Source organism: Magnolia sinica, chromosome 14, assembly GCF_029962835.1.
Source record: "Magnolia sinica isolate HGM2019 chromosome 14, MsV1, whole genome shotgun sequence".
Classification (NCBI taxonomy): Eukaryota; Viridiplantae; Streptophyta; class Magnoliopsida; order Magnoliales; family Magnoliaceae; genus Magnolia; species Magnolia sinica.
The window spans coordinates 22571082-22597931 of record NC_080586.1 but is presented as its reverse complement, the minus strand read 5'-3'; the positions used below and the strand labels follow the sequence as shown (position 1 = coordinate 22597931).

Genomic DNA, 26850 nt, shown 5'->3' with positions numbered 1-26850 from the left:
CAAATCGGTCACGAGAATCAGATCGATCGATAATCAGAGTCTGCAAATCAGTCACGAGAATCGGATCGATCGATAATCAGAGTCGGCAAATCGGTCACGAGAATCGGAATCGGAATGGGCCTAACAAGGCCAAAGGGAAGGTCACAATGTGAACATCCAACCATCATTACCTATCAATGTGGACGTCAAACCAACATTGCTCCCAAAGGGGGTGGCCTACATACGGCTCAACATATAATGGGCCCATGGCCTCACGTACAATCATGATGGGCCTCATTTACTTCACATGGGCCAAAAAATACAACAGGTGGGCCGCATCAATGGGCCGCACCAATGGGCCATCATATACATCAAGTGGGCAGCACCAATGGGCCCTTACCCCATTTAGAGGTCAATCTAGCGCATTTTTAAAGGAATGAATCGTATTGAAAGATCATCTGGACCAAAACACAAATAGTAGTGGAGATAATGGTTTTCACCGTTATAAAAATTCCAGGGCCCACCATCAAGTTCATTTCCCATCCAGTCTGCTAGTAAGGTCACAAAGACCTGGTTGGGAGGAAAAACAAATCAATTTAGTCCAAGACTGTCGTGGTCTAAAAGGACTTCAATGGTAGGCGTTCATCTCTCCACTGTTTTCTATGGTGTGGTCCACCTGATAAATCTACCTCATTTATAGTCTTAAGCCTAAGACGGCTTGCCAATAGGATGGACGGTGTGGATCACCCAAAAGATGGACGGTTTGGATAGAACACAACCATCGGGTGGGGCCGTAAATGGCACCGTCCAAATGGGCGATGCAGATGAAATACATACACTGTGGTGGGTCCCACTAGACTTGCTGACATCAACTTCACAGCAGCGAGCTGTGTGAAGTACGCCAACCAAACCATTCATCAGGAGGGTCCCACGTACATGGCCCACCATATAGTATTATTAGTATAATAAATATTAGATAATATAATATTATATATTATATACTGCATAATGGCAGAAGGCTACCCGAGCAAATAATGTATATAAATTAAAGGTGGGTCCCACGTGGATGTGGCCCACCATTCATTTATAATATAACATATTATATTATAAAATAATTATATATCATACATGTATAATCGCACACGTGTGTGCAAGGGAGGGTGAAAGTGATAGCATCCACATGGACGGCTGGATTTGAATACATCCAGCAAGGTGGGCCCACCCCACACGTGCAGGTTGGGTCCCTGAAATGCCATAAAACGATCTCTTCAAGTGGCTGGACTGTATGGATGTAAGGTTGGTCCCATGTGCATAGAACACGTACACATGAGGTGGGTCCACATGTGTGGACCCACAGCTTTGGAGGACGTTGATATTTGTGGTTTCCCATGTCCAGCAGCGGTGCGTGTACAGCACCAGAAAATGGTGGGGCCCACCTCAATGGATGGCTTGGGTACACATACACATCACGTGGGACCCACAGGACCTGCTACGTCAATTGGCAGGTGGGTCCCACCATCAAAACGGATGGTCAGCATGGTGAAACACATTAACCAGTGGGGGACCCACAGAAATTGCTGATGTCTATTATAGTGGCAACATAGCTGGCGTGTGGCGTACAACAGCCAATCCTTTTCCAATCTAGGTGGGTCTCAAGTGGGGCCCACCATAACATTTATATGTCATCCAACAGTTGATAAGGTCACACGGACCTGGATGAAGAGGTAAAACAAATATCATTTGATTCAAAACTTCTCCTACCCAAGAGGGTTGCAATGGCAGACATTCAATACACTGTTCCCTGTGACGTGGGCCACCTGAGTCACGTACACAGCTAAGTTTTGGAGGGACCCACTATTTAAAAGGGGCCCATCAAGTGCCCGGTGTCGATGTTCAACTCACATCATGGTGGGGCCTGAGGTGGGGCCCACTGACCCTGTGCCAATCCAAGCTGTGGACGTTGCTTGCTACAGCGTCCTCTGGACGCTGATAGCAGTAGTGTCTACTATTAATATATATATATATATATATATATATATATATATATATATATATATATATATATTGCTAATTGGAGATTTTTATAGGTGGGGCCCACACCAAGGGAATCTAGTCCGTTGGCTGGATTCCTTAGCTCAAGACGGGTCTGACAAGCCGGATATTGGGTAAGTTTGATGTATAGAAACATTGCAGTGGGCCTATCAATTTCTCACTATTAAAATAATTATTTAGATGGTGTGGTCTACTAGAGTATCGGATTAGTCTCATTTTTTGGCTCAACGCCTAAAATGGGCTGAGAAACAAGGTGGACATGGATTTAATCGATACATCACGGTGGGGCCAGCATGAGCAGCCCACACATCACTGTTAGCCACACCATATCAGTTCTCACTTCACTATGAGGCCACGTCCAGCGTCCTTAGACGCTAGACAGTTTGGATACCATGCAACATCATGGTGGGTCCCACATGTACGTGGCCCACCTGATGGTATAATATACATGTAATATATTTATTATATGATATTTAAAAGGAAGAAAAAGTGGGTGGCTGGGTGGTATACACTCCACCGTCAGATCTCACTTCTCAATTGGCTACACCCCACTGTCAGTTAATACTACACTATTAGCCACCACCACTGACGGACGGTGTGGCATATGCCTTATCAAGGTGGGTCCCACATGGACATGGCCCACCTGATTTGGATCAATCTGATATTTTTTGTTTTCCACCACCATGAGGTAGGGTCCACATGACTTGGACGATTGGATTAAACATACATCAAGGTGGGGTCCATCCGAGTGGGCCACACATCACACAAAAAAATGAGAGAGAGAGAGAAGCACCCACCTTTAATGTCTTCTTCCTTCTTCCGTCAATGTGATCTAGAGTTCCAAGTGGATGATTTCAACAGTCAAGATGATCATTGGATGGTGGAGATGGGAGGTGGGAAAGTGGGCCACACAAACTCTCTCCCATGGAAGCTTGGACATGAGTTGCTCTCATGGAGCTTGAGAGAAATGAGAGAGAGAGAGAGGTGATAGGTGAGAGATGTGAGTGATGGATAGGTGTACTTGATGGGTGGAGAGAGGGAGAGTGTTGACTTTAGGGGTTGCTTGGGGATGGGTGTTTGTACTTAACATGATGGGATGGGGTACTTAACACTTGATGCGATTGATGAGACATTCTCTTGGGATTGCAACATGCGGCGTTTCCCTCGAACTAAATGCGGGCCCACATCTCCTAGCCAGGGTATCGCCTCGGCACGCGAGACACGGCATCGAAACCGCGGTGACAGCGCGATCGCACTGGTACAAGTCTCGGGTTGAGCCGACTCTGATATATGGGACATAACTCAGGATCGCGCGCAAATGCCGATTATATGTCGTGGGTCGCCGAAATTCGACAGAGAGGATCGCGAGAAATCTACGGAATAGTACGGACTATGATACGAGTCTTACACTGCGCGGTTGTTATAGGAAGATATACTTAATGCTGGGTTTTTCGTCAAAATGGGTCATGAAAGGAGGAGGGAGTGGGTGCAGAGACTCCTCGACTGCAATCCTCCTGAGTGAAAAATGTTCTGGGTTTGGTGCATTGGGCATCTGAAACAACTAAACTTTTATTTTATTCTGTGGTGTGTATATTTTAGTGTGGTTTTTGGTTGAAAATTTTGGTTACTCAATGAGTACATAACTGACTGCAATATGGGTGAACTTTAAACATATCTAACTGATGGTGACACCATCTTTCATATTTCATGCTTGATATTCTGTGTTCTTAGTTATCTGACTAAAATGAGGTTACATTTGAGGTTCATATGTTCAGGTACATCAGAGCCTCTGATTTGGCGTATATGAATAGTCGACTGTTAGGAGTAGAGGTGGGCATTTTGAATACGATCCGGTGGATCCGACCCGATCCGACCCGACTCGGTACCGTTCCGAACAGAACCGACGGCTTAGATCAGCCTGATCGAGTCTGTCAACCCAGATCCGATAGTATTTCGGGTCGGGTTCGGATAGAGGTTGATCCGGACAGATCCGACCCGGATACCCGAACCGAAAGGATCCGGCCCGAACCGACCAGACCCGACCCAAAGCCTAAAAATAGTAGATCGTAACCTTGACTTTGACTCAGATGATGATCAGGCCCATCTGCTTGCATCTGCTTGCATACACGTGCCCGATTGGCATGTGCGAATTCGAGTAGCATTTACCGTTTTTCCCGCTGAAACCCATCCTTTCATCGGACGTAAACCACGTCGTCCGTATTACCACACGCCAACTACACTAGCCTCAAGCTAGGTGGCTAGTTCGTGCAGGGACGGATTGGTTGCTCCCTAGTCGGTGCTTTGTGGGCCCCACCATGATGTATGTGTTTCATCCATTCCGTTCATACATTTTTACAGAACATTTTATGGATTCATAAAAAAAATGATAGGTATGTAAATCATAGGTGGACCACATGACAAGAAAACAATAATAATTGGATATCTACCATTAAAAATTTAAAATCCTTCTAAGGTCCACTGTACTGTTTATTTGACATCCAATCTGTTGATTAGGTCATAAAGACCCAGATGGATGGAAAAAATAAATATCAGCTAGATCCAAAACTTTTAAGCCCAAAACGTTTTTAATGGTCAACGTTTATTCAACCGTGTTTCCTTTAATGTGATCCACTTGAGATTTAGATATATCTCAATTTTTTTTTCATATTGTAAAATGATCTATAAAAATAGATGGAAGGCATGGATGAAACACATACATCATGGTGGGGCCCACAGAGCACCGACCAACAGCCAATGCTGGTGGCACCGTGGCAGGGGGAGTAGCCAATCCGTTTCTGTGCAAGGACGAGACTGACGCTCCTCGAGCTCCGAGTTGTACGAACGGTTCAAAGGAGATTAAAGGTATATGGGCCTCACAGTGATGTATTTATTATATCTACACCATTCATATATTTTTAGCGATCATCTTAGGGTATTATCTAAAAAATTATTAATATCCAAAGATCATGTGGACCACACCACAAGTAGCAGCATCGAATGATTTTCACCATTAAATATTTCATGTGGTCCACTTGATAGTTAGATCTATCTTATTTTTCATCGTAAGCCTTATGACGAGCTTACCAAATAGATGAACGGTTTAGATATAACACATAACCTATGATAAGACCCACATAACTTGCTAAGTTCATTACAGCAAGTCCCACTCACTGTATATATATAAAAAAAGAAGTCAGAGTGCTTTTGTGCAGTGCACGTTATTATACATGTTCGGTAAAAACATAAACACAGTAACAGATAGTTTTTGTATAGCCATGTGCGGCCCACCTTGATGTATATGTTTTATCTAAACTGTTTATCCATTTTGACATATCAATTAAGGCATTGAGAAAAAAAAAACATATGTTAAAGGTTGAAGTGGGCCACATTATATGAAAAATTAAATTAAATTCATACGAATCCGAATCGTACCCAACTCGATCAAACTCGGTTTCTTTGACCGAGTTGGACCCTGTTCGGGTCAGACAAACTATGTATCGGATCTGTTTGGGTCAAGTGACCCGGATTTGATTCCGGATTTGATCGAGTTCGGGTCAAACCATGGCCATTTCGGATTTGATCGGGTTGAACCCAATCCGCTCCGATCCGGACCGATGCCCACCTCTAGTTAGGAGAGTCTGATTGTCATGGTTATTTCATTGGTCTACAAGTGCTCAGAATTTGGTGATGATATGTTAGTTTGTTTCACGGTGAACAGGGTGAAATGTGATGCTTCCCCGTTCTGTTTTCTGATATATGAATTCAAATAAATATATTTTTCTGTGGATTTGTATGAAGCTTGTATCCGTAACAGTGATTGTATTAATCTTTGACACAACAAAAAATTTCAGATTCATGAATCTGAGGAGGTCAGACTATTCAGCTAATCATGTCAAGGAGGAAATCCATTTACTCTTCACAGAACTAATAACTAATTCAGTGATTCATTCAACAAATTTGTCTTTACTGTCCTGTTTAAATAGCTATACAAAATCCACATTAGAGAGGTCTGATAGAGCTTTTTTATTTTGTCAGGAAGGTATGAAAAAGTTTTATGTCGTCTTTGTGGGAAGAGTTCCAGGGTTGTATGACAGATGAGAAGATGCACATGCGCAGGTTGATCGATACCCAGGATGCAGATACCAGTTGTACAAATCATACGATGAGGCTAGAAGGGCTTGGGAAAATTTTCAAGTACATTATAGGCTGTTTCCTAGCCAAGGCAAGTAACGGCCTGGGAGGTTGTTATTCAATGAAGTCTAATATAACTCATACCAATAATCCTGTCTTTTGATTTATATTTCAGTTTGTAATGATTACTGTAGTCCAATTGGCAGAATGATTGTGATCAACAAATTTTCAGGAGATTCAAGCCGCAAGCTCGACGTGATCATGAATTAGCGATAATTGAGGAAGATATTATAGGGCTGCAGGTTTCGGATGCGGGAATGCCGACCTGAACAGGGACTACAATTTGTTTGCTGATGGTTCTGCTATATGGAAAGTGGTGATAAGAGTCTTGTTTATATATGTGGTAGTTGTTTGGATTGTTGCAAACATATCATAGGGGAGGAGTAATAGGTCACGACAGCTGATCTAAGATAATAGTAGAGCATGGAGATGATAGTCCGTACTTCATGTGTTCTCTATCTGGGCTTTGAAATATGTATAGAACTTATGTTTGATCTGTTTTGAATGCCTGAATTGAAGTTAACAGTGTTAGCAACATTTTATTTTAATTACAATCAGTATCGTTCATTTCGTAGGAATCTATGGTGTATTCTGTGATGGTGGGTCCCACTGGTTCCATATTATCACATTTTCAATGCTGCCATGAAATCGGATTGAGTTGATGACCTTGTCACTGGCCTGGTGTCAACGAGTTCGATGCTCTGCGGGCCAATCCATGGAGTATTCATTTCATCCATTCCGTTCATCCATGTTTTGCAGATCATCTTATTGCTTGTTGCCAAAAATTGGAAGGGATATAAATATCTTGTGGACTAGACAATACGAAAACAATTGTGATTGGATATCTCTCGTTCAAATCCTCGTAAGACCCACAGAACTGTTTATTTCATATCCGAGTGTGATCATTAGGTCATGCCGGTCCTGGTGACGGGAAAAATAAAAAAATAACTTCATCCACACCTTGGCCCGGAAAGTGTTTTTAATGGTCCACAGTGAGTCAAAACTGATTCCTGTAATGTGATCTAGCTGACGGAGGGTTGGGAAATTGCTTTATTTCCGTATAGTGCCGTACAATGATCTCTAAAGATAAATGGACGACATAGATGAAACTACTACAGTTGATGGTGGGGCCCACAGAGGACCGACGACCAGCCATTGGCTAGTGTCAAGGGTAGTCATTTATCCATGTATTGTAACAATTTGTCGTACACTATAATCACACATGTACGATAGCAGAACCAAGAGTTTGTTCCCAAACGTGGGCACTGATATCCACAACGTATACATGGACTTAATAAATCATAACCAAACACCATGGTTGTTGACCATCATTTCAATGTGTACCATGCTACAGTGACTGACATACTGTGACCGTACAGTTACATGATGCAACACAATACTATACATGAATCTGAACATGCCCTAAGTGAATAAAACACATACATCAATGTGGGGCCCATATATATCGTAGATTTCAAAATCCATTAGAGATCTCATTGTATGTACTATTGGGACTGAATGATATAATACATGGATTAATCCAATCCTCTTAGTTCTCCAAGTGTGAGATGAAAATTGCATGGGACCAAATGCAATTCTATACCACCTGGTCCATCTAATACGACGTACGACACAGGCTCAATGCAGTAACCGTGGGAATAAAGACACCACGGTGCAGACTTTGATAAGGGTCTGCTATTAATGTTCCACGCCATTCAACATGAGCAGCGAAAACACAGATATTAGCCTGATTCAAAATTTCTATGACCCTGAAAGGTTTTCAGCAGGTGTTGAATCCCACAGTTTCCTAGCGTGGCCCACTTGATCTTTGTAAATGGGCTCATGTCTCAAAATCAGCCAAGGAAAGAGACAAAAATAGTAATTATAACACATACCTCAGGGTGGGCCCCACCGAGTCAGGGCTGCATGAATAGCCAGCGGCCCGGCACCAGGCAATTGTAGGAATCCCGGGTCACTCCCTTTTGGGCCTGTTTGGCCGGGCAGATTGGATGGTATTTACAGTAGATTGCATGGATTCCAAAATAATAATAGCTGCGTCAGTGAATTAGTTCAAGATACACGGGATTACTGTATCCCCAGATTGCTATATGAGTCTGTTTGGCACGCCCAGCCAATAGTGGGATTAAACCTTTCAATCCCTTTCAATCCCTCGAACCAAACACCTCCCAGGAAATTTTGGAGGAATCAGGGTGGATTGGATGAGATTTAATGGTAATGATGGAGAGGTCAGTGGATTGTCTTAAGATACATGGGATTGCTATATCCCATGACTAGGATCCCGTGTTTGTTTAGCATGCCTGGCCAATCTCGAGGTCTATCTTCCAATCCCATCCAAACTGCCCGGCCAAACAGGCCCTTAACAGCCCTTCTCCATTCCGCCGAACTCATGTGCCAAATCAGTACACATGTACGAGATCCAGGCCTTTCATGTTATAAGGCTCACTGCAGAGGTACTCTTGATTAAAAACTCAGGTAGCTCATCTCATCGGGATTGCTACAAATATAAGATATATAAACCATCCCAACCATTTGGACCGTCCCGTGGCCCATCAGATACCTGCAGATACTATTTTCATCTTGCTGGAAGATAAGCGGATTCAAATGTTCACACATGCGAAGTTCCGGCACGTGTGACAGCAAGTACCTGGTAAGTTCACTCGAGCTAGTACATTTGAGTAAGGGTCGAGCACAGCAACGTCGGACAAGAGCCAAAATCTGTATGCTGAGTCGGTTTGACTTACAAGAACGCTCGGAATTCCTGCCCCCACTATTTAAATACTTGCATCGCTCGTTGATCCCATTTTCTGAGAACATCTCTCAACAAATCCTTTAAATAATAATAATAAAAAAAACCCATTTTCCCTCTGCAGCTTCAATGGCAGATCGCCAAAACTAGAAAAGAAAATTCATTTCCATTGCCTTCTTCGGCTGACTGCATATCGTTGCTTCTCAAGCACAAACTACTAGGGTTTTCAATATAGAGGATTGCCGAATTCAGTGCAGTGAATTTTCTAGGGTTTTTCTCGAAGATCGGGCTGGCGTGTATCGGAAGAGGATTTCTAGGGTTTCGTTTTTTCTTCTTCGTTTTAAGATTACGATGCGTTGAGAGATGAGGTTTGGATGCATGAGAGATGGGCTGCGTGTTTGGGAGAGAGGCTCCGTCGGGAACTGGTTCGGAATTGAGGGAGAAAGAGAGGAATTTTGTGTCGTCTGGTAGGAAGTCTCAGGTGACTGTGACGATAGGGAAGAATACCGAGGATCTCGAGGTTCCGAATGGGGATCCGAAGGTGGAGAAGCAGGAGGAGGGTCGAGAGCATCATCAGCCATCGCGGAGTGGGAGGAGGCGGTCCAGGCCGAACCCGAGGTTGAGTAATCCGCCGAAGAACGTGCATGGTGAGCAGGTTGCTGCTGGATGGCCTAACTGGCTATCGGCCGTCGCGGGGGAGGCAATCAAGGGGTGGACCCCTCGTCGGGCTGACTCTTTCGAGAAGATCGATAAAGTGAGTTCTCTATTTCTTCCTTATCTTTTGTTGAATAATTCTCGATTTGGGTTTTGATCTTGAAGTGGTTTTAATTTTGTTTTAATTTTTTAAATTTAGATTGGGCAAGGGACATACAGCAATGTTTACAAGGCTAGGGATACTCTGACCGGTAAAATTGTTGCGCTGAAGAAGGTCCGGTTTGATAATTTGGAGCCAGAGAGCGTGAAATTTATGGCTAGAGAGATTCTCATCTTGCGGAGATTGGATCATCCAAATGTTGTGAAATTGGAGGGTTTGGTGACGTCGAGGATGTCGTGTAGTTTGTACCTTGTGTTCGAATACATGGAGCATGATTTAGCTGGACTCGCTGCGAGCCCGGCAATCAAGTTCACAGAGTCTCAGGTCAGCTCCCATCTGTTATTCAGTGTTTCTTCATTGCCCATTTCGGTGGAGCCCATGTGTTTGTGTTTTGAGTCCGAGATGTGACTTCTTTGGTTTCAAATTTAGAGATGTGTGCATGAAAATTTCCTTTTTTTTGGGGGGGGGGGGGGGGGGGGGGGAATTTGATTTAGAGAAGTGTTGGTTCCAACCAAATCAAGATTTTGGTGGAAATCCAGATGGGCCTGAAGTAAAATGCATGTGCTTGCGTTGGTTGATTTCCCTTTTGGATTGCAGGTGAAATGTTATATGCATCAACTACTGTCAGGGCTAGAGCACTGTCACAACCAGCACGTGCTGCATCGAGACATCAAGGGATCAAATCTTCTTATTGACAATAATGGGATGCTTAAGATTGCTGATTTTGGGTTGGCTTCATTCTTTGATCCGGACCACAAGCAGCCTATGACCAGTCGGGTGGTGACTCTATGGTATCGACCTCCGGAGTTGCTTCTGGGGGCTACTGATTATGGTGTAGGTGTAGACCTTTGGAGTGCAGGTTGCATTCTGGCAGAGTTGTTAGCAGGGAAGCCTATCATGCCTGGGCGTACAGAGGTAGCGCCTATGCATGATTTATATAATTTGTTCTTCAATTCAGGTTTCTTCATTTCATCATCTTGGATGTTTAATTTTGTATTACTTTCATTGCTCTGAATTTGTTCAGTTACAGACCTTATCATTATACTGGAGATGTTACTATGACTGGAGAGTTGGAGCTGTAGTGACTAGTGATCTTCACATTGTTTCTGGGCTCAAGATATAATTATTTTTTAACACTATAGAAGGGGGGACATATTCACATTTAGTAATATGTTTCAGCACTACACTTTTTATTCTCCTTTTTTTTTTTTGTTTTTTTTTTAAATGGATTTGTTAAGAAGAAGAGCAAAAATTTACAAACTTTTGTAATAGACAATGAGGAGCAGGCAGGAAGTGAACCTCATCATCACCATGCAGTTTTACTTGTATGCTTCTGCTTTTTTTTTTTTTAATGGTTCTGCCGAAACTTGGGGACATGTGGGACATTCCCAGACACCACACTTTAAAATCTTTACAGACAAAGTATCCTAGTGATGTCATCAGGAAGTGCCGCATGTTGGACACTTAAAGTGAGGTGTCCAAACATAATTGGTGAAGTAACTACTCATTAAGGACTACCTCGCACTCTCTAGATTGTAGTTTATTTTTCACCATAGGTATAATGACCTGTATAACAAAAAAGCAACCAGCTTTGTATACAATAGAAAAGCACAAGATTTGTTGTTGTTTTTGTTCCTTTGTCGGAGTTTTCTAATTTTCAGGAGAGGGAATGATGTTCATACAAAAAACTCTTGAGATGATTATCCATTATCTTCGATGTTTCATTAGCCATTATTTTTTGAAGGGTTACTCAAAATTTTATTAAAAAAGAAAAGGCACAGGTAGAAAAAAGATGACGGGAAATGATCCAACTAGTTCAAAGAAGAGTTAATCCCCCAACTATCTTGGGAACATTTCTCCAGGAATACCCTTGTACCCTTAGGTGGCTCTTGCCCATTCGACTACCACCCACCTGGATTTGTGGAAGACCTGCTCCAGTGACATGGATTTGTCATTGAACAACCTGCTGTTATGCTCCAGCCAGATACTCCCGAGTACAACAATTAGGGAGAGGCACCAAATCATCTTTTTCTTCATACCCGGTCTAGCAAAGTGCCACATATTGAAGAGATCCCCTACACTGGCATCACCCAATTTGTACCAAGAGGTGTGAAGAACTTTGCCCAAATCTTTCAGGCAAAACTGCAATGGATAAACAAATAGTCCACCATTTCCTTGTCCTTTAAACACAGCATGCTCCCATTAGTGAGAACCACACTCCTCTTCCTCAAATTGTCCATAGTCAGAACTTTTTTCTTACCCACCAACCATGTGAAAGCAGCTACCTGAGGAGGGCCCAGATGTTTCCAGATGTGGCTACTGGGATCTTTGGCTTGTGGTGCTGATGAGCTTTTAAGAGTTGGATGGAAGGATTTAACTGAGAAAATCCCTAGCTTGTTAAGATTCCACAGTCATCTATCCCCTCCCTTCGTAGTAGAAGGATTTAGGCATTTAGTCAATGTTTCTTAGTTTAGATTACAAGTAATTAGATATTATTCAAACTAGGTGAATACCATTTTTGGAACATCCTTTTTTTAAATTTTCATTGTTTTATTTTATTTTATTCTGTTTATTAACAAAAGTGTCCCCATAAGAAGATTTTTAGTGTTCAATGCATTGGACACTGTACTGTAGGACACTTCAATACTTGGCATCCTGCATTATGTCGAGATGACACTTTCAATATGTCTTTAACAAGAGAATCTACTAGATCATTAGCATCTCCCTATACATACGAGAGAACCATTTAATTTTGAAAGGTTATGTATCTTGCCAAATTAGATTGCTTCCAAGGTTCTAGATAAGAGGAAGGCACCTTGTTTGTGGCATCCCTCGAGCTGCCTTCATCAATAGGTTGATCCACGATGGATGTTTTAAAAGGTGAAGACACATGGACATTGCCCCTGCTTCTGCTTCTGCTTCTGCTTCTGAAGAATATATGTTATACATGGGATGGGAAAAGAAGAAGTAAATCATCATCATGATCATCATAACCTTCCCAACTATTTTCGGCTGTCTTTACTAATCTTGTTTTGCCAATTGTGAGATGGAAACAGGAATTTGAATACCTTGGCAGAAGTTTGACAATCAGCTACCCGCCTGACCCAAACTTGGGACTGGTTGGCACATTGTTACTAGGTGGAGTTCAGAGAAATTTAAAAATTTAGTAATTCCAGATGTTTCCAGATACCTGAGGCTGCTGACGTGTTCCATCAATATTTAGTTCCCAAACTCATGGTGGTGGTTTATTTTTCCCATTTCATCCTCCACTTTTTAGAGTTGCTTGCAATAAGCCGAAAACCACCTACCAATACCTCATCAGGTGCGATATGGATCCACCATGCAGTTTCTTCTTTAAAAGTGTCCAACTAATAACAATATTCATAATGGGCTTGCCAATTACATTCTATTGATCCCACTACATTGTCAAGGATTCTTCTATTTTCTCTTTCCACACTCAAACTTAGTTACCTTACTCTCCTTTTTGGTTGAATAAAAAAGCACATTAACTTTGCTTAATGAGGCTCTAAAAGGGCAAGGGGAAGGCCCAAAAGGACATGGATGGAGGTAGTAAGAAAAGACTCAATATTCAATAACCTATGGTCTAACTCAAGGTCTGGCCCTTCATTGAGTGGAATGGCGGAATGGGATTCATGTAGCAAACCCCAATTAATTGGGATAAGGCTTAGATGATGAACTTTGCTTAATGAAAGAGAAACCAACTGTAGAATGCCAGTTCGTGATGGCGTTTTAACAGAACATTTTACCATATGCCTGAAGTACTGCATCATCTCTCTCTCTCTGTCTCTCTCTCTCTCTCGCTCTCTCTCTTTTAAGCTTGATTTGTAGAATATGTTTCTTGAAAAGTTCAGAACTGAAATTTTGGTTACATAAATATGTTAGTTCAAATCCGATTCACACTATTTGGGTTTTGAATGGACGGAAGGTTCACATAATCACAGTTATATATGTTATTGTAACTTGATCATAATATGCCATAGTATAATCCCTCAACTTCGCTTTATGCTTCTAACTAGGCCTGCTTTAACTCCCTTATGTGTGACTGTTCCAAATAGATGAGACAAGGCTATGACGATGATGATTTATGGCTATTCCAGCAAGTTTGCGTTTCATGTTTTATTTGAACTGCTTATGCTCATCGAATGCATATATTGCAGAATCACTGATTGAGTGTCTGGTTGATCTGGATGCAACTGTTGCAGAAAAGAGTTCTTTACGGCAATGCTTATGTGAATTTGCGAACATAAATAATGAACCTTTGTTGAAGATCATTCTCGTAATATAGTCTCTTGAACCAATCAGTTCACTGTCCAATCAATGATGAATATAATGTCTCTTGGTCAATTTGGACGTGGTTGATAAGGAATCAGTGGACCACCTTTTCTTTTACTGTCAGTCTACTACTGCTGTTTGAAACCATTTTTTTGAGCTTTTTAAAATCAGATGTGTGGCAGAGAGATCCGTATTTGATGTGATTGCGAACTGGATAGCTGGTCCTTTTCTCAGAACAAACTTGATTTTGTTGACATTTCCCTATGTGATCCTGTGTGTATCTGGAGGGAGATAATTGCTAGGATATTTGAGGATTAGTTTTCTTTTTCTACTTCCCGTAGGATCTCTATTGTATCTTTGGTTTTAGGGTGGGCTCTTGTAGTCCTTGAGTTCAAGGGAGATCTCATTTGTTTTGCTGAATAGGGATTGGGAAGCACTGTTCTTGGGTCTGGATGCTTTGATGGAGGACTCGTTCTTTGTTTTCTCTCCACCCCACCCCCCCGGTTTAACCAACCCTTTTGTCCTGTTTAACCAATTTGTCATCTTCTTGGCCCAATTACTTGGGATAGTAAGTCTTGGATGATGATGAGTGAATTCATCTTCTTCTAAAAAAATAAAAAATAAAAATATCCTTCAAAAGAAAAAATGACATGGTTGATGTCTTTAGTTTGAATGATTTGATTGTTGTGTTTCTGAAGTGAAAAATACAATACTTGATTGTTCATTGTGTTCTTCTTGTTGGCTTGGAAGAAATGAATTTAACAATAATTGTTTTTTACTATATGTTCTTTCTGAGTTTTTTACTGCATGATAGCTAAAAAATTATCGATGAAGTGCTAAACTAACAATTTTGGACACTGATGATGCTTTTTCTGCTACTGCAGAGTAATTTTTAACCATTTCTCTTGTTTATTAGGTAGAGCAACTTCACAAGATATTCAAGCTATGTGGCTCGCCTTCAGAAGAATACTGGAAGAGGTCAAAGTTGCCACATGCAACCATATTTAAGCCCCAACAGCCATATAAACGGTGTATAAGGGAGACATATAAAGATTTCCCTCCATCGTCATTGCCATTAATTGAAACACTTCTTGCAATTGATCCAGCGGATCGTCAAACCGCCTCTGATGCATTGATAAGTGAAGTAAGTTTTTGTGTATTCTAATATGCATTTATTTGCTTTCTTCCTTATTTCATCATTTCTCTCCTATGTTTCATGGCATCAGTATCTAATCAATAAAAAGGCATTCAGTGATATTTGTAGTTATATTCAAAGTGCTCACTGCCACTTATACCATTATTTCTAGAGAGTTCTTGGATTTTGACGTGGTACATATAAAAAACCATTACTATGTTTTTGTTGCCCTCTAAGATTCCATTTTTCACAGGTATTTCATTTTGACTCATAAGTAACTCATAAACCTGAGTGGGATGTGCATCAGGTAGTTGCTTGTCCATGCCAATCATGTGTTCTGTTGTCTCAAATGACAAATACATGCAATTGTGTTTCTAAGATTAAGGCATTATATTTGAGCCTTTATTATTTGTATGCATTTTGGATTTTTTGCTTGCCATAGGTACATGTTAGCAGTTGCACCTATTAGGAAATGTATCTTTTTATATCTCGTGCTAGATATGGGAGCTCCTTAATATATATATATATATATATATATATATATATCTTTTGTTTGATGAGTTGCCTGCATGCCATCTCACTTGACATCAGGATTGTAGCTTGTGCAGCATGCAAATTGTATATTTTGGACATGTTCTCTTTCATTTTCTGAGCAAACCCTTTTGTTGGAAGATGCACTAAGCAGTAGAATTGTTCAAGAGTTATGGGTGCTTGTGTCTGTATGACAATATACGTCTCCTAACTCTAGATTGTTCTCTTAGCACGACACTGCAGCCAACACGAAACAACTGCTGTAAGATTCTTCTAAGATACAGCTCACCATACAGTTTACAGTTTTATGTACATTTATGATGTACACCCACGAATGTCCTGCACTGCAATATTCAACATATAATGCCAGTATTCTGCCTAGATTGTTGGATCTTTTAACTTGTATTAGAACCTAGACAAGAACTGTGAGGAAGTCTTCCTCTAAGTTTATGCCCAGGCACTTTCAGTTCTGCGTGCCTTTCCCCAAATTTGATGGAAGTGTTGGCTAATCTAAGTCCATCTGGAGTTGGTGGGTACTGGGTATTGCTGAGTTGGATTATTGTGCTGGTTTGGAGGCTTATGAAGCGGAATTGAGAGCTGAATAAACTCTTTTTTTTGGAATATGCATAAGCAATAGAACTGTTCCAGAGTATTGGTTGCATGCGTCTATTCAACACTATACATCACTTTAGATTGTTTTCTTAGTACGTCACTACAGCCACTATGAAACATGCATTGTAAGGTTCTTCCAAGATCCAACTTAATATAAAGTTTACTGTTTTACACAGGGGGGCTATTCTCCTATGATAGTTTAACATCATTTAAAAATGGTAGTGACTCTTCAACTGTACACTTGGCATAGTTGTATGGAAATCTACATCCTCCAAATCTCTAATCCAATTGCTGATGGAGCGGAACCAAAATCAGACAGTAGATCATAGTAACCTTCTGATTTTGCCCTTTGAATTTTGACCACACTGTGCTTTTAACTGTTCACCTGATAGCCACTAATTGGATGGTTAGGATTTCTTGATCAAGGTTCTTTTACACATGCTCCATCCACAATGTGCCCTACAAATTTGATGGCCTAGCTGCTGTCCATGAGTACCATGTGAGGAGCAAGGGTCATCACCATTTCAAAATGGTGGTGAACTATCATAGGAGTCTAGCACACATTTAAGATGCACAACTGCAGCTCTCTTTCAATCCTATATTCATCATCATAATGGCAGTCTTCTATATAGATTATCGGAACTTTTTCTTGTATGAGAAGTTGAGAACCTAGAGAAGCAGCTGTAAGGAAGTCTGTCTCAAAATTCATCATTCCCAGGCATTCTGGGTATTGGACCTGAAATTTGACAAGAGTGTCGGGAATCTAGGTCTATCTGCAGTTGGTGGGATATTGTTGAGTTGGATTCATTGGCTGTTTTAAAGGATCTAATGAAGTGGAAATGAGAGTTGAGAGCCCTTCATCAGGATCTTGGTGGGCCTGCCTCTTTATGCTTGCTTTCACTGGCCTGCTGGTGGTAGAAGGAAACAGCTTGAGGGTGATAAAGTGTCCTTCCCTTGTTATGGGGATCCCTGGTTGTTTCCTTCTGTTGTTTTTTGAAATCTGCCATATCTTTTCTCTTTTGATTGTATTAGTAGAGGGGTTAATGAGATTGCCAACTCATGATAGATACAAAGTGACAAGAGGGTCCTTGTGTTGGCCATTCATTCTCTCTTCCTTAGATTCAGCATTGTACTTTCTTTGCAAGAACAAATCTTTTGTTATTAATTGAAAAGATGACTTGACTTAGATAAGTCTCAGCTGAAAGGAGGCCTTAGCATTCCCGCGAGCAAAAGAAAAAAAAAAAAAAGACAAATTGATTGTGGTGAAACATAATATAGCTGAAGTAGTAGGACTGGAAGCAGAATAATTGAATGAAACCAGTAAAAATCTTGACTTGGCATTTAATTGGAAAAATTCCTGGGTGAGAGTACTGTGTGAGAACTTGGAGCAAGAGAGATTGTTGGGTAGATGGTCAAGCTGCAGGAAATGTGGCAACATGGAAGCTCTAAACTTGGTAGGTTATGACGAGAGAACTTCAAGGAGAAGTCCATAGCATAGTTGCACTTGTACAAAGTGTGAAGCAAAGTGATGCATGACAATTAACCACTTGCTCTAAAAGCTTGAACTGATAGAGCATGGCGAATTAATCCCTATATCTCATAGCTCAGGCCCCACATTTCATGGGTTAGGACCTTGGCCGAACCCCCCTTGTGGGCCCCAAATCACATGGGTACCGCCTCACACGAGCCACCTGCCTCACACAGGCCGCCCGTCCTGAGTGTGCCCTTGCATTACACAGGCAACCCCACTCGAGCCTGGTGTGAAAATACCCCTGCATTACAAAGTGCTAACAAGTTTGGGTGCAGAGCAGGGAAGCGTCTGTTTTAAAATGTTAGCCAGTATAAACAGCTAAGGAAGTGGGAGTAGGTGTTTGTTCGAAGTGTGATTCGAAGCGGGAGGACAACAAAAATTAACCAATGAAATCATGAACGCGTTTTTCTGTAAAATGAGAGACTTGGAGGTTGTCAATAGGAAATATATTGTTAAAGAGATGGCAAGAAGAAGGAAGATTGATATCTTGGTGCTCCAACAGACTAAATTTGAAAAGATGGACAATGCTTTGTTTCAAGAGGTGTGGATTGAATTGAAACAACTATGGTTGGACTACTCCTACGACACGAGGAGTATCTAAAGAGATTTTGTTAGTGTGTAAGAGCAAGAATTTCTGGCTTGTCAATTGTGTTTTGTCTGTTGGTATTGGCCGAGGATACCATGATAGGTGAAATCTTAGTTCAGCTTGATTGGTGTCACAAGTAAATGATATTCAGAGTTTGTGAAGAAGCATTAAGTTATTGATCTTCCATTGCAACATTCATTTGGTTTATAACCAATAGGTCCCTATCATTTAGGTTGGGTAGTTCCTTATATGCAGAGATTTGTGATTCGAGGGCTCCAGCAGGGAGCAGTTCCAAGTGATGGCTTTCAGACCATATTTCTAAGTTGCTTTATGAGGCTGTCGTCCTTTCAAATTTAAACAAAAGTTGCGTGATTCTAGGGATGCAAAAAGATGGCAAAGGGCAGGGGAAAGTGTTTGAGGTGCAAGGGTGGGAGGGTTGTAGCTATTAAGAAACAAAATGCCGAGCCGAACTTCATTGCTTTCATGTTGGAATTCTTTGAAAGAGGTGGGCTCTCGAAGCTAATTGGGGTGTTGTCTATCGCATTAATTCATAAGAGAGAAGGTGCGTAATGTTTGAAAGACTTCCAGCCCATTTGTCTCATTGGGGATCTCACCGAAGTCTTTGCGACAAGACCTCGTAAGGTTTCGTGAACTTGGGGGATATTATATCAGAAACCCATGATGCCTTTGTGTTTGGGAGGCAAATTCTATGTTGGTGGGGTCCTCACAACTCATGAATGCATCAACTCTAGATATAAAGCATGAAAGACATTGATCATTTGTATAATAGAGTTGGAAAATGCTTACGACTGTACGCTAGAATTTCCTTCGGTACATGCTAAGTCAGTTGGGGTTTGGATCTAAGTGGTGTAGGTGGATATGGGAAAGCATAAGTTCATCCCTCTCTTGGACTCGAGTTAACAGCTAGCCTAAAGGCTTTTTAAAAGCTCTATAGGATTGAGGCAAGGGAATTCTATCTCTCCATTTCTTTTTGTGATTGTGGCTTAGGTTCTAAGTAAGATGTTGGGTTTTGCAAGCAGTAATGGTCTCATTAGTGGCTTTGAGATTGAGTGTGCCAGCCTCTAGTTCTATCACTTGCAATTCGCTAATGGCACTCTTTTGTTGTGTGAGTTAGTTATGGGCCAAATTCACAATCTGCAAAAATATTTAGGTGCTTTGAGGTGTTGGAAAGATTAACATCATAAAAAGTGAACTATTTGGGATCCATTTGAGTGAGGTGGAGGTTGTTACATTTGTTCATCCTTTTGGTTTTAAGCTAGGAAATTATTCGTTGTCCTATTTGAGCCCCCCTCTCCACATTGGAAAGTTAGCTAAATAAGTATGGAATTTGGCATTGGAAGGATGGAACAAAAACTATTAGGATGGAAAAGTTGGTATCTATTCTTTAGGGGTAGAGTCACCTTGATTAAGTCAACTCTGTCTAGCATGCTACTTCATTATATGTTGAATTTCTAATGCTCGACTAGTGACATTTGTAGATTGAGACGAATCCAAAGGGATTTTCGTTGGCCAGGCTCGGAATGTAAAAAAAAGTTCCACTTGGTTTGTTGGGATGAGGTGTGCAAGTCCAAGGAAAGAGGATGGTGCGACCTAGTTATTGAGTCAATGAGCGCCCCCCCCCACCAAAAAAAAAAAAAAAAAAAGAAAAGAAAAAAAAAAGAAAAAAAGGGAGACAATCCCTATGAATCTTTAATGAAAATCACCCAACTATTAGATTGATTTGAAATAAAAAATCAATTAATCTATAATTTATTTATAATTATAAAACCCCCATCAACAAAGATTTGGCCTAAAGTAGCAAAAATAAATTTATTAAATACTCCCAAAATCCTTAATCATATCTTCCGCATCAACTCTCCTATCTTCCACAAATGGCAATTGTGATTAGGGGTGTACACCAAGTTGAACAGAGTTGAGCTCACCTCAGCTCGACTCGGGTCGGCCACTAGCTGACCCCAGCTCGACGTCGGCTCGGCTCGGTCCTCGAGCCTGACTAGCCAGCTCGGCTCGGCTCGGTCAACAATTCGGCCCAGTTCAAGCTGAGTTCGAGCCAAAATCGAGCCTCTGTGGCATTTTCACAAACACATGCTATGCACTTTCAATCTCTCATTGTATGTAAAACAACAGCAATTGTTTACAAGTATTTCATCAAACACCTTGTAGGCAACATCAAAATCAAGAAAAAACGGTATTTGTTTCATATACATACCTTCCTTGCCACTAGCTGACACTTCGTTGAGTCATTTCATCAAACACTTGGTGTGCAACATCAATATCAAAGTAACTGAGTCACCGAACTAATTCGATCCGAGTTCGATTTGAGTTGAGGTTTGATCCGAGTCGAGTCGAGCTTGGGCATGCCCGAACTCGGTTCAAAATTTTTCTGAGCTAAAAAAATCAGCTCGACTCGGCTTGAACTCAGCTTCGAACCGAGTTGAATCGAGCTTTTTCGAGTCGAGTCAAGCGAGCTAACCAAGCTAACTTGGTTTGTGTACACCCCTAATTGTGACCTTTGACATTTTGGCCCCAAAATTTGCAACAAACAGCTCAAAATCAGCACATGCTAGGCCATGGGCTGTGGGCCTTCATCAAATATGGAATCTCAAGTCCATGAATATGGCGCTTTGGGGAAAACAGTTATGGAGGTTTGGCGTAGAGGAAGGTTGTTGAAGCGGGTCATGCTTAGTATATGGTGAGGAGGAAGACGGGTGGTTCCCTCGTTCTTTGGTTCATTACAAGGCATCCAGGTTGTGGTAAGTGGTGTTAAAAGTATCAAGTTCCTTCAGGGGGGAGATCTCCTTTAAACTTAGGGAGGGCTCCAAGATTCGGTTCTAAATGGATAGATGGTGTGGGGGCAAACCCTCTTTCTGTGGTTTTCCTGATATTATTCAGGTTAGTGGTCAAGGGAGAAGGTCTCATGTCACAATACATGCCATTCTTGTGTAGGAATGTAGTGTGGTTCTCTAAGATTCTGCATGAGTCTCTATGAAGAAGAGATTGAAAACTTCTCATGCCAAATGGGGCCGATTCAACAATAAGGGTTGTTTGTCACTGACCCTGATAATTGGACTTGGAATGCTGATAAGTTGGCCACTTCTGGGTCAACTCCTATTCCATTGTTGTTGGGTATGCCTCCTGAGCCATGCTGGACCTGTTCATATTATATGGATGCATGATGGCTCTCCCCCTGTTCTTTCGTTTCTTGGTTGGAAAAAAACAAGGTGTTTCCTATCTTCAATCTAAGAAAGAGAAGGTTGTTCATCATGAATGGTTGCATCATGTATCCAAGGGATGAAGACTTGGGGAAGCATCTGTTTATTTGTTGTTCCTTTGTGCAAGAAAATTGGTGGTCCTTAAATCTTCTTAAAGTGGAGTGGGTGATGCCACTTTCTATAGGAGAGCTTATGAGGGCTTGGCCTGATGGTAGGAAGGGTTGCAAGAGAAGGATGACTTTATGGCACCTTTCCTTGCTCCTTGTGCTTTGGGCGGTCTGGTATGAACGAAACAATTGGATTTTCCGGGACAAGTTGTGCCTTTCCAATGTTATTAATTGGGCTTGTGTGTCAAAGGTTTTTGGTGTTTATCATGAGGTTTCTTTTAGGGGATTGTGGGTTATATCTTGGATGATGCCTTGCCATCCTCTGTATATATAGAGTTTAATAAAATCTTCATCACCCTTAAGCAAAAAAGAAGGAAACTGTCTCTTTCAGAAGAGTTGAAGAAAGGAAGAATGCTAACTTTAGTGAACTCGAGAAATGGTATAAAGGGGAGGAGAGTCACCCCTCATCTACGAGGTACAGCTAGACATGGTATTCTGGAAGTGCCATGGCCTGATATGCATAAAACAAGAGTTGACAGTTATTTTGAAGTGTCTAAGCAATGTAGCCAGAATTAATAATTCTTTACACCATATTTTAGCCTCATAATAATATAATTAAACATTGCCTCAGTCATTAGTTGCAACTGGTTGGTCCATCCTGGACAATTTTTGCTCTCATGTACTCATACGGCCTCCACCATGCTTGACACTATAAAGAACTTACCTTGGTCTAGGCTATTTCAAATTTCAGTTTAAATACCATGTTGTGCGTCCCTGTACTTAATCAGACGAAGCACATAACTAGGTTGATTATTGTTATTATCTGGGTATATGTTTCAATTTCCATCGAACCATTTATCACTATGTTTTAATTGCTTCATGGCAAAACTATAATCAAGTTTTTGAAGAGAAAATTATCCACACGGTTGGAATGAATTTCGGTGGTAGGCTGTGGTCATACCAATATTTGTAAGAACAAGCAATGGTGAGTGTCGGACAAGTCACCCTAGATCTTGACTGTGCAATATGATGAATATAGCCATGTTGCACTAGGTGCGCCGTCAGACATGAGTCCATAATCTTTCAAAAAAAAAAAAGAGGAGTCCATAATAGGGGTAATAATACCTCAACATGTCCATCTCGATAAAATGGATATTCGAATGGCATCATTGTGAATACGATTCACGTTCCACGTTGAATGCATCTCAAATGTGATGCATGAATATTGACAGGAGTGAAGGCTCCCATAAAATAGGTTTCTTGAGAGTTATAAATGTATTGCACAACTTGAGAGTAGTAATTTAATTATTGATATTGCAGATAATCTCGCACCGTCGAGAACGGGAAATATCCCAAATGATCGGGAAATATTGCAGATATTGCGCAAAGTTGCGCAGTATGAGTGAAACTTTGGGGAAATGATGGACACATGCTTACACAGAATGTGAAAACATTACAAAAGAAACTATAATATTTTCCCATTGTTTCGGGGTTAAAACTGCTAGGGGTATGGCACGAGCGATGCACGTGAGCAAGGAGGGAATAGAGAGAGGAGATAGAGATTTGTAGCTGAGAGAAAAAAGGGGGAGAGAGACGTGAAAGGAAATGTGGGCGTTACACAGGTGTGTGCCAGCCACACACACATAAAGAAGGGAATGGTGGATGACCCATCTCACTGTTTCCCTTGCTGCGGCTCACTCTACTCCCTGATTTGTCTAATTTTTGGGCTGATGTCCTAACATGAACCTGCATAATAGATGTACGGAGTGAATGCCACATAGTCATCAAGGCGGGCTCCGCAGAGCCTTTGTCGCAATCTCCCTAATTAGTCAGCTTTGCATGGGTGCGGCTATATGCGGAGAGGTTGATGCATGCATTAAAGAAGTGAAAGGAAGAAGGTGCAATCTATGCAATCCCCTATAAGGTGAAATCTTAATCGTTCCCTGCCAAGCAGATATCTTGATGACGAATTTACCCTTTCTTAATCAATGTTGTGAAGACTAATTGTGAGTGTCCAAACCCATTGGCGTTATATGTAGTAGAGATACAACATCGGCCATATATGATGCAGTTATATCTAAAATGAGTTCATATCATTCAAATGCAAGCAATACAAAGAAAAAAGAAAAAGAAAAAGGAAAAAAGAAAAAAGGAACTACGGTCTCAGATCTACATGGAGTTACAAGGTGACTCTAAGTTGTCATCCTTCCCCTACCATGGCGATCATAATATTGCCGCTCCACATCACCACAATACTTTGCCCGTCTCACGAGGCTTGATACCATGCCATTCGCTCTTGAACATATTGATGGTACTCATCCCCAGCAATGTGCACTGCTGCCCATTGGTGAATGCCGAGCAGTCAACGTAATTGTTGCAGTTGCTCCCAATGACACTAGTTTGGCTGAGATTGTCATTGTACGCCTCCATAGCCATATCTGTAGCCTAAATACATCCATCCATAGCCATACCGTGGCATGCATCCATAAGCTGACTCATAACCATGGCTGTAGTTGGATGACTGTGAATGGGTGTCATAGTTGATGGAATTGCTCATCCAGTCATCCTACAGCCATATGGGCCATATCCATAAGGCAACATTAGAAGTGTTGTCCCTGTCCATTGCAAAAGTCTTGTGGACTGAAGGCTCTGTGCAATAGATTCCTTGTCACTTGTCATGTGCTAGCTGTCTTTTATGGTGCAAACATTGGAAATATTGACAATCTTATCAGGAAATATCACAGATATGTTGGGAGATATTGCAGATATTGAAAATAGCAATGCTATTGTCGTCGATATATTGAAAATATGGAATCCAACAATATTTCATATGAGAAGTGGAAAACTGATATATTAGCTGACATCAGGATATTTAAAACACTGCAGGAGAGGACAGGCATTTCTAAGTGCCATATGTGTATGAGATGGGTACTTGGCTTAAAATGTAGTATTTATTATTATTATTTTTTCGAACGATGGCTTAAATGTAGTATTGCAGCATGGTAATTCAAATACAAACATAGAATGAAGTATAACCGAGTTTAGTTTTGTACCAAGTCTACAATTCATCCTAATACATAAATTTAAGTTAACCAAATTAAAGATAAGTTTAGTCAAATTAAACTGGAGCTGTAAGGTCCTCAGTGAAATTGCAGAGTAACTCTAGGGACTTTATGAAGCCCTTGTCAACTGATTGATGAAAGAGTGATTTCTATCGGAGAGTCCGTCAGGAGTACTTAAGTTGGCCTTTTCAATGTAGTTATATCTGCGGAGAGGATGGCATGCTTGATTGGGTCAAATTCTTTGGTGTGATGGTGCTTTTTTTTTTTTTTTTAAAATCTTCTGCTCTACACTGAGAAGTACTTACTGAGGCCATTGGGTGGTACTTTTACTGGTAAAAACTGGCACCAATCAGTTAGTTGTTGTTTAGACACCAAATGTAGTTCTCAGCCCTAGACTTCCTTAAAAGGTAAAAGAAGCTACGACCAGTGTTCGGAATATCGATACTATCGGCTGATATTATCGCTATCATGCTCTAGTGATACGAAACCCTTTGGAAGATACTAAGAAATAAAATTAAAAAAAATCATGGAATACTTGGTATTGATCGATATATCGCATAATATCACTAAATATTGTTCGATATCACTAACTATCGTGCGATATCGATGCAATTATCACTTTTATTGGGATTTTTTCACGATATTTCACTGTACAACACCTACCTGGTCACGGCCGGGATGTTGGGAGACTTAGGATAGCGTAAATAACCAAAAAAATCGGAAAAAAAGATACAAACTTTCAACAGGGTGAATTTGGTACCTGTAGAAGAGATTGCCCTGATTGGAAGCTTCATTTGGTGGGCCATTCGAATCGAAGCGTTGTGCCGTTTGTAGGTGAGTGCAAATAGAATCTCCGAGTTTGTCTGGAGCTAACCCAATCGAAATGCAAGTGATTTCTGTATTGCGCTCGGAAAAAATCCCGAGAAATCCCGAGATTTAGGAGGGATTTTGGGGTTTTAGGGTTCCGGCCTTCCGGAACCCTCTCTGGCTTTTGAAATAAGCTTCTGAGCCCTTTTTATGGGCGTGGATCGAGTTAGCTCAGGACAAACTATCCTAACAGGGGCTCTATAGGGTCCACCATGATTTATGTGTTTTATCTACACCGTCCATCCATTTTGATAGGTCATTTTAGGTCATGATCCTAAAAAGTAGGGAGATATAAGGCTCAAGTGGACCACACCACAGGAAGCCATGGTGGCAATGATGTCCACCATTGACGCTTTACTAGGGCCCACCGTGATGTGGATTTGCCATCCAATCTATTTATAAGGTCTGATAGACCTGGATGAAAGGGAAAACATAAATATTAGCTTGATCCAAAACTTCCGTAGTCCCCAATTTTATTTTTTTTAAAAATGGCGGCCATTCAATGACCATTGTTTCATGTGGTGTGGTCTATCTCATATTTGGATTTGCCTCATTTTTCGACCCATTCCCTAAAATGATCTATCAAAATGAGTTGGTGTGGATACACCATATAACAATGAGGTAGTCTCATGGTCAGGGTCCCACCCAATTCGCTGGTTGGCCCAACGATGTGGGTTTAGGGATGCGGATTGTGTACGTAAGTAAATTCTTTGGGGCCCACCTCGATATATATACTATATATTCATGCCGTCCATCTGTTTGGACTGCTTATTTTATAACATGGTCCCAAAAAATGAAGCATATACAAGTTTCAAGGGGCCCACACTACAAGAAATAGTGGTTATTGATCTCCCACCATTAAAAACTTCCTAGGGTCCACCGTAACAGTTATTGACCATCCTATTGTTGATAAGTTCATAAAGACTTGGATGAAAGGAAAAAACAATATTAGCTTGATCCAAAAATTTTGTGGCCCAGAAAGGTTTTTAATGGTCAATAACCATTGTTTCGTGTGGAGTGGCCACGACCACTTGAAATTTGCATCTGCCTTATTTTTGGGACAAACCCCTAAAATTATGTGGCAAAACAG

At 41.1% G+C, this 26850-nt stretch overlaps 1 protein-coding gene across 1 annotated transcript in view; it reads left to right on the top strand.

Moving 5' to 3' along the window:
* The first annotated feature begins 9003 nt into the window (after positions 1 to 9003).
* LOC131225588 (probable serine/threonine-protein kinase At1g54610) overlaps positions 9004 to 26850 on the top strand; it is a 28617-nt gene continuing 10770 nt past the window's right edge. The window contains exons 1-4 of the mRNA XM_058221139.1: positions 9004 to 9743; positions 9843 to 10127; positions 10401 to 10718; positions 15013 to 15240. Of these exons, the coding sequence (XP_058077122.1) occupies positions 9375 to 9743; positions 9843 to 10127; positions 10401 to 10718; positions 15013 to 15240 (1200 nt within the window). The 5' untranslated portion in view covers positions 9004 to 9374. The remainder of the gene's footprint in view (positions 9744 to 9842; positions 10128 to 10400; positions 10719 to 15012; positions 15241 to 26850) is intronic.